The following is a 9,563-nucleotide window of genomic DNA, read 5'->3' as shown; positions in this document are numbered from 1 at the left end:
GCGAATTCCTTGATTTACAAGAAAGCAAAACGTGGGGGTTCCTTTTTATGTGTTCATCTTTTCCGGCTTTAGCCTCATTTATAGTCTTTCTTTAGTAAGTATGAACCCTGCCAGTAGTATTCTTTTTCGTGTACTCGTTGTTCTCTTATATATCACATGTGTAAAGAATAACACTTGGAGTCTCCATCACCAGTAGAAAGAACCTTTCTATTTTATTTGATCAGGCCTTGCCAATAGGTTCTGAAATTTTCATTTGTCTGTGGTGTCAAAAGAATTTCGGAGATCTATATATGTATGATAGTTTTGGCCTACATGACAATCATATATTAATTTTTGGGGTTTAACTGTGTTGGCTATATTAGTTTCAGTTCTCTATGCCAGACGACTTTCACTATTCTAGTTTTTGTTATTGCAGTTCACATTTTGTTGGAGATCACTTTTTTGAAATACTTTGGGTGTATATATCCTTTACAAATTACTCTATTGGGCACACACATTCCTTCATGTTTTTTTTTAGCAAGTTTAAATATTTATTACATTTTTCTCCAACTGTGTAATCAGTTTAATTCATGGACATTTCCCAATGGTGTGTCAAGAACTTCCAGCTTTTGTGATGGTGGCTGGATAGATTGTATGGATGGTATCTAGATTGATTGTAAGATGGTGGTTTTCAGAAGACTGTTTAGGCATATTTTTCTTTGACTTGGACTTCTTTTATCCTAATATCCAGGGGAGAAAAGTGGGGCAAATATACACTCGTTACTGAATCAATCCATTTTGGTTACACGAAGAGTATGATTTTTGATTGGGTGCCCCAAATGTATCTCAGCTGAGTGATGATCTGCGCTAATTTTGAAACACGTCAAATGATGTTAGCCCATGCTTATGTTACAGCAGAAGAGACTAGTTTTTCGTTTTTGCATCACATCCCTCTCAATATGCAAACTGTTGTAACTTTACAAGTGTTCTTCAAGAGCACAAGATAGTTTTTGAAGAGTAGAACTTTATGAGTTTTGTAAAATGTTGTAGTTCTTGAGCTTCTTCCCCATGCCCATTGTTCTGTAATTTCGTTGTATCGTGTAAGATTTGCTGAAAAATGTAGTGTCTTTCCCTGTATCGCACTTCTTTGGTGTGCTTGTAGACAAGTCTTTTATTTTTGACATGTCTAGGTTTTGCTTTTTCAAAGTTGATCGGTTGTATTGATTGTGCTGTCTATATCCCTGAAACGAGCAAGGGTTATGCCGTTTAGACTTTGTAACAGTTTGTTCCTCTTCTATTATAATGGATTAAAATAAGATTTGCTGAGTTTCTGTTGAAGCACTTGCATACATGCATATTTTCTGTCAATTGTATATAGTCAGTAATATGGAATAGTCAGGCACTCTGGAGCTGAAGTACCGCAGCTTTGCTGCACGATTTATTAGGATTGGTTCACTGTTGAAGATTGTCTGCCAGTTTTTATTGTCAAAGTGTATTGGTTAATTGGATTGTATTAAAGTTTGTCAGACTGGTTAGTCTGTAGGGGATGAGAGCAGGGATTCATATGTATTGTCCATGTTTTTAGCTTTGGTAAGGCTGAGTACAAGTATAATTTGTATGCAGTGTGCGCACTATAATTTGTTATGTACTTTTTTTTTATTAAGTTGTATTGTCTAAAAATCTGTTTTTAGGTCGCATTAATACTGAATATTTGCTGGGTGCCTTCTGGGTACTTAATCTGAGTGCCGTGACCCAACTGGATATTCCATATAAGTTGGTTTCTGGTTGTTAAATACTCCAAATGTCCTCCTGAGTACTGCCCACGCTTATTAGCTGTCTCAGGTTAAAGCAAAAAGTAGGTAGCTGTTCTACTCCCACCCTTCCAGTCTAGTATGACAGCTGTAGTAGCTTCAGTACTTTCCTGCAAAATGAGCGTAGGATGGTTGAACAAATCATGGAGTTGTATGATGTTCAAAGAGTTTTAAAAGTTGACTTTGTATGCTGAACTTCGCCCATTATTCTGTATTTCTAGTTTGTAATCTGCTCAGGAAGCTTGTCTTTTTAGTCTGTAAATTCTGCATCTCATTTGGTTGGCAAGCTTGAAAAGAGTTGTACTACTAGGTTTCTAGAATTGATCAAATTCGTTTCAGTTGTATTCTCAGTCACTAATATGCAAACTTTTGGGGAATTCTGGATCTGAAGTACCAATATTGCTGGTACATTGTTGATCGAATAATTGTTAGAAGTGTTTACTCTTGGTATGGTTGCTAACGGGTTTTCTAGTTGTATTTCTGTAGGTGGTTCATTTAATCATTTGTTTTATGCCAGCTTAGCTATTTTTTTAGATTGACCGGTCGGGATACGACACTTTTGTGTCATATAGATCTTGTCAATGTGTGGTTGATTACTTGATCTGTTCTTATATACTAGTATGTGAATGCTTCGCACTGGTTTATCGAAAGTAGCCAGTGCACACGTGTTATTTTAAGAATTTAGGTACAGAATGTCTTGATATGGATAAACCAGTGCACACGTGTTATTTTAAGAATTTAGGTACAGAATGTCTTGATATGTTAATTTCTATCGATGGGCTACTACTGTCTTCATCTTGGCACACTCATGAGCATTACATGTATCCTGTGTTTTACCTTCTGAATTTCTTGCCATTTTAATTGGGTACTTTTGTTTGCCTGATTGGTTTATGTATGACGCATACTTTCTTACAACATAAGAAATTTTCCTGTATTTGCATCCAAATTAGGATGATCACGCTTAATTGAACCAAATAAACCCCACTTTCATTATCATAGGCTGTTGATCTCTGTTTTTTTTGTTGCCTAAAATTACTTCTATATCAAACCACAAATCCCCGATCGTTACTATATTGACGTCTCCATCCTTTCCACGCTTATATTAGCTTATAACATTACATTCCATTACTACCAAGTGTTTTCACAGTATAGAAAGATGAGCACTTCTTCATTGACACCATCTTCAATCTACTCACCTTTGTCCATCTTCAAAACATCATCAACACTCCAACAAACACTGCAGTTTTTTGTCGAAAGCCGACCTGAACAGTGGGCTTACGCCATCTTCTGGCAAAAATCCAAGGATGTTAATGGAGGACTGGTATTGGCTTGGGGTGATACCAGCCCAACACGCAACACTCAAGTGAATGTTTGGACTAGAAATTCCCAAACACAGTTAGGGTTGTGAAGAGTGGATTGATTGACCAAAAGAAATGAGACTGAACCTTAGAAGGCTTTCACGCATTCCCAACCGAAACAGGGATCAAGTCTCAGCAGTTTTTGTTTGCGTAGTTCTGAAAGTGAGAGTAGACTCTTATAAGAAAGATTCGATCCCAAGATCCGGATCCCACTCTAACCCCTAAATCTCTGAAGATTTTGGTTTATCTTCTTTTTCCTTCTCGTCCGGATTGACGGTGATCGCCTTTATTTTCTTTCTTAAACCTGTGCCAGATGCACTTGTAAATATTTGGATCTGGACCAAGTCCGGAATCATGTTGGGTTGAATCTAGAATGTTGGGCCAGAGTCCGGAAAGGTGATGAGCCGGATCCGAGTCTGGAAACACACCGAAGGTGGGGCCCAAACATCACCGTGCCAGATGCACCTGTAAATATTTGGATCTGGACCAAGTCCGGAATCATGTTGGGTTGAATCCAGAATGTTGGGCCAGAGTCCGGAAAGGTGATGGGCCGGATCCGAGTCTGGGAACACACCGAAGGTGGGGCCAAATATCGCCCCCTCTTTGTCATATGGATGAAAGCCATGTGGCAAAGAATGAGAAAAAAATGCAAAAAATACTTTTGCAAAAAAAAATAAAACCCAATCCAGAGTAGACATTGTTTGACTAAAGGGCACAAAAAATACTGTTGTAATAAAAAAAAATAAAACCCAACATCTGTTTAAGTGCTTTGCTAGTACTTAAGTTCTTGTCCGGAAACAAAACTTATGCTGCGAGTGTCTGCACTCGGCTGTTTAAGCGCGCGTTTGCTAACACTTACAATTATTTGTCCGGAAACAAACTTATGATGCGAGTGTCTGCACTCGGCTGCTTAAGTACGCGTTTGCTAACACTTACAATTATTTGTCCAGAAACAAACTTATGTTGCGAGTGCACTTCCGCGACTGGCCGCTTTGCGTTTGCTAACACTTACAATTTTTGTCCGAAACAAACTTATGATGCGAAAATGTTCTTTCGGTGTTTTTAATCTTGGCGTTGTTTGCTAACACTTACAATTTCGTCCGGAAACAAAATTGTTCTGCAAGTATCTACACTTGGTGGCTAAATGCGGGTCAGCACACAGACGTCAACTTTGTTCAGAAAACAAAATGTTAAAGGTTTACGCCGATGATTGCACTTGCTAGATGATGTAAAAATGTATTATGTAAAAATAAAGCATAGTAGCATATGGAGAAATTTGATTATTAATGAAAATCAAAATAGAATTAATTAAATACTAATGGTAAAATTCTTAAGCCTTGTTGCATTCCAAGGCTTTGGAAGAAAATCTCGGAAAGAGTTTTCAAGACATAATAACCGTTAGGCCCCTCGCTTTCCACAATAAAAGGACCTTCCCAAGCTTCTTCGACAGCTTGCTCGACGGGTCATCCAATTTTCTCGAAGTACCCAATCTCCGAATTTTGGAATGTTTCATTTTTAACGCTTGTCATAACTTTTTTGACACTCTGTTGATACTTTTCCAAATGCCGGAGTGCCTCTTCTCTCTGCTCATCAATGAATTGTTTCTGGGAAGACAAAAATTCTTCATTATCATCAGAAATGACATTTTCAGTTCGACTGGTGGGAGCCATGAGTTCAGTTGGCAAAACTGATTCTGTCCCATATGCTAGAGAGAAAGGAGTCATTCCTGTAGAAGTTTTGGGCGTGCTGCGGTATGCCCACAAAACAGCTAGTAATTCCTGTACCCATTTTCCTTTTGCTTCTTTAAGCCGCCTTTTCAAATTGGCTAGGAGAGACTTGTTAGTTGCTTCAGCTTGTCCATTAGCCTGTGGATGGTAAGGAGCCGAAAAATTATGTTGAATTTTGAAGGTGTCACAGAATTGACGAATTTCATCAGAATCAAACTGCTTTCCATTATCAGATACAATTACTACTGGTATTCCATATCGACATATGATATCTCTCCAAATGAACTGTTTGACTTTGGAGGATGGAGTCTGCACGAGTGGAATCGCCTAAACCCACTTTGTGAAATAATCAGTGGATGCAAAAAGGAATCGGAAATTTCCTGGTGCTTTGGGCAAAGGTCCAACAATATCTAGACCCCATTTAGCAAATGGCCAAGAACTCAAAACTGGAAACAATTCATTGGCTGGTAGATGGTTTGAGTTCGCATGCATTTGACATTGTACACAAGTTTGATCAGATAACTTAGCTTGTTTTCGCATTCCGGGCCACCAATAACCACGAAAGTGAGTGCTCTATGTGCCATATTACGCCTCCAATATGATTGCCGCGAAATGCCCCGATGCAACTCTTCTAGAATAAAGTGACCTTGTTCGGATGTAAGACAATCCGAGCAACGGAGATAAATTATGCTTCCTATATAACTAGATCTGTCCCCGCCAATGGAAGAATGGAAAACTTGAATGATGTCCGGAGTATGTAATCGACCAAGTTTCTTGTCTTCGGGGGAGAGTCGGTGTTGCGGGTACTCTATGTAAGGAATCGCCAATCATTCATCGGGAATATGCTCTACATCTATTAGGGATTGTTGTTGGTGGGGATCTAGCGTTTCATCATGGTCCGGATGGACATTTTCATCGTCAATGTCGCCCCTGTGATTTCTTCCTTCCTGCGAATCCTTTTCTTTGACCGGACTGCATAAGAGGCTTGTGCAGAGTACAATACTTGTAGTGCTAAACATTCATCAACACATATATTTTTCTGTGGTTGAGAGTGGTGAAGTCGATGCTTGGTTGCTCCCCGATATTCAACTTGTATCGTCCGTGCTTCCTTGCAATTTGTAGTCTTTGAAAGATAAGCTAAAGCATCTGTGATGCCTCACATCATGTCTTGATTTCTTTGTGATAGATACAGATCTTAATCTTCTTGCTAAAGAATGAATAACATCTAGATAATGCGGACATTCTTTCATCTTTAGCTCTATATATACCTCCAAATTGGTTGGTGATTAATTTGGAGTCCGTGAAAAATGGCAATATCGATTAAGCCCCCAAATCAATAGTCGTCTTCATACCGAAAAAATTCGCTTCATATTCCGCTTCATTGTTAGACGCTTTAAATCCCGGCCTAACAAATTTTTCTATCTGTAAACCATCAGGACAGATAAGTACACATCCAATTCCGGATCCTGATTGATTTCGAGAACCGTCAGTGTAGATTTTCCAAGAAATATGCTTCGAGGATGGGTTTTCGCCCCCGAGAGATGTTTCTTCAGTTTGAGTTGTGGCTGCAGCTCTGTTTGGCTAGTCCGGAATGATAGCAAAAGAAACATCATCGATTGGAAAGTCTGCAATTAAGGATGCCAGAGCATGTCCTTTTTCTGCACGACGTGGTTCATATATGATCTCATATGCACTAAGATAAGACTGCTAGAGGGCAAGTCTGCTTGTGTCCTGAGCATTAGCTAGAGCTTTTCTAAGAGGGTACTCTGTATGAACCCGGATGGTCCTACCCTGAAAATAAGGTTTCAGTCGTCTAGCAGCATGTACTAAAGCTAATGCTATTTTCTCAATATTACTGTATCGAGATTCCGGACCTGTTAAAGTCTTACTTATAAAAAAAATTGGCCTCTCTTCCGGACTTTCAACGAAAAGCACTGCGCTTACTGCAATACCAGTTGTAGCAAGATATACTCCTACTGGCTGACTAGTTTTAGGACTTACCAATACTGGTGGTGAGGAAAGATAAGTTTTAAGGCTATCAAAAGCTCTTTAGCACTCAGAAGTCCAAGTGGAGTTTGATTTAATCGTATTGAAAAATGGACAACACTTATCTGAGAATTTAGAAATAAATCTCATTAAGGCTGCCAACCGTCCAGTAAGTCTTTGAATCTCCTTTTTGTTTTTTGGAGTCGGCATGTCTAATATGGCCCTTATCTGATCAGGGTTAGCTTCAATGCCTTTATGGGTCATAAGATAACCCAAAAATTTCCCAGAGGAAACTCCAAAAGAACATTTTGCTGCATTCAATTTGAGATTGAATTTTATTACCCTATCAAAGGTTGTCTGAAGATCTCGAAGATGATCACTTGTTAACCATGACTTAGTGACCATGTCATCAATATATATTTCCACAGTATCACCTATTAGGCCTTCAAAGATTGTGTTGCCTAATTTCTGAAAAGTGGCTGAGGCATTTTTAAGGCCAAAAGGCATGACTGTAAAACAATAAATGCCTATATATGTTAATGTTATAAAGGTTGTATGTTCTTGGTCTGGACCATACAAAAGTATTTGGTAAAAACCTGAAGAAGCATCCATGAATGAAATTCTCTGATATCCTGAAGTAGCATCAACTAAATCATTTATCTTAGGCAAAGGGTAAGGATTAAGTGGGCAAACTTCATTAAGTTTAATGAAATCTATACACATTCTTAATTTGCCATTCTTCTTGGTAACTACAACTATGTTTGATAACCATTTAGGATATTCTACTGGTCGAATAAACTTAGCCTTCAGTAAACGACTAACCTCTTCATAGACTTTCAGCCTTTTATCAGGTGCCATGCGCCTTGGTCTTTGCCCCGACGAGGTTTTCTTTGTATGATCCACATCAAGATGATGACATGCTATGTCCGGATCGATGCCGATCATGTCATCTATGCTCCATGCAAAAGTCGTGCTATTTTTCTTTAACAATTCTGTCATGTCTCTTTTCTCAACTTCGAAAGCTTAGTTGATATGAAAGTGGTATGTTCGGACTCATTCAATCTGAACTTCCTCAAGTTTATCAACAAAAGAGGGAAGGTCCTTTTGTTTTCACTGAAATGGATGTGGAGCCATCGTAATTGCTACTACGTGGAGTGTCCTAAATGACTCTATTGGCATGAATTCGGAAGGTTTGTAGTCATCTAGTGCTTTGTCATGACATCCGTGGGATTCCATCCGATCACTCGGATTTTACTGATTCCTTGACTACATGGAAACTTGATCGCCGGTGGAAAGTAGATATAATCGCCAGATCCGATGGATCAATCTGCGCCCGGAATTACATTATATGGAGAGTGGCAATTCATGAGCAAAAATTGATTTTAGCCCACTTGTTTCCGATCATTCATGGTAGACGCATACGACTCTATCGAATAGTTGTCGTTCCATCGAACCCAACAATAGGGTTTTCTTCGAATGATAAGCCCCGTGGCAACTTCATTTCTATATAAGCTCTAGAAAATAACACACTTACAGAGCTTCCAAAGATTATCTAGCATAATTTTTGAACCCTCCACATTCCAATGAATGCCGATATCATAACAAAGATCATAATGTATTTGAAATACTCCATATAAGTCCACGATCACTAAAAAGGATAAGGGTTCAGTTCATATATTTCTAGCGTTGTCACCTTTAAGAAAATCAATGCTGTTGACTCTGTTCCAGTCCGTTAGAAAATTGAATTTTTGTTTTTTCTCAAACTTCCGCTGATTATTTGAAATGGAATTTAGACGGGCATGTCCAACCCTGATGACCATATGTTCGGCAAACTTCACTTGTGCTGCTTTCTGTATGAATTCATCCAACTTCTTGTCATCAACTAAGCGCTGAATAGCACTCCGAAGAATTCTGCAATCATCAGTAGTGTGGCCAAAATCATCATGAAATTTGCATCGTTTGGATTTATCTTTGATATTGGTTGTATCTTCAGGTAATGGCCTTGGCTTATAAAGAAGATTTCGCCCTTTTATTCTTTCGTAAACTTCAGAAAGTTTCATCGACAAAGGAGTGAAAATCTTTTCCTCTTTATTTGGCTGGGTAGGCTTAGAGTTCTGTCCGGACTGGAAGTTGTTCTGCTTGTTTTTGTCCTGTCCTTTATAGTTGCTGGAGTTCCGTCCGGACTCTTTTTTGTTTTTCTGAAGATTTTCTTCTCGAAGCTGCCTAGCTTTGAGATCATCCTCAACTCGTGCAAACTCTTCAGCACAATCAAACAGCTCAGACTTAGAGAAAGGCGGTTGTCTAGTGAGCGAATTGTATAGACCACTACGATCATATCCTATGGCATCTTTGAAAGCTTGGATGATAAACTGGTCAGAGGGAGGATCAGTAACATTGAGTAAAGTTTGAAATCTTTTGCGAAAATCCCTGATAGATTCTCCAGAATTTTTTGTGAGATTAAATAAGGCAGCAGAATCCTGTTTAATCTCGCAGTTATACTGATAGTGATCAACAAACTTCTTAGCTAATTCTGGGAAGTTTCTAATTGATTTGGAAGTAAGAGAGTTGAACCATACTAAAGCATCACCTTTGAGAGTGGCTGGAAACAACTTACAGAGTAGTGCATCATCATTTTCCATAGCCATTTGTGACCTGTAGTAAAACAGATGAGTGTATGGATCTCCATTCTCTTCATCATACAT

At 38.7% G+C, this 9,563-nt stretch overlaps 1 protein-coding gene across 1 annotated transcript; it reads right to left on the bottom strand.

Annotated features, from left to right (window-relative positions):
- Positions 1-8,531: 8,531 nt before the first annotated feature.
- LOC147493948 (uncharacterized) lies at positions 8,532-9,563 on the bottom strand. Its single transcript, XM_086567986.1, has one exon. The coding sequence runs from the start codon at positions 9,561-9,563 to the stop codon at positions 8,532-8,534; it is 1,032 nt and encodes a 343-aa protein (XP_086424112.1).

This window comes from Coptis chinensis, chromosome 6 (assembly GCF_015680905.1).
Source record: "Coptis chinensis isolate HL-2020 chromosome 6, ASM1568090v1, whole genome shotgun sequence".
Lineage (NCBI taxonomy): Eukaryota > Viridiplantae > Streptophyta > Magnoliopsida > Ranunculales > Ranunculaceae > Coptis > Coptis chinensis.
This window is presented reverse-complemented; position numbering and strand designations above follow the sequence as displayed.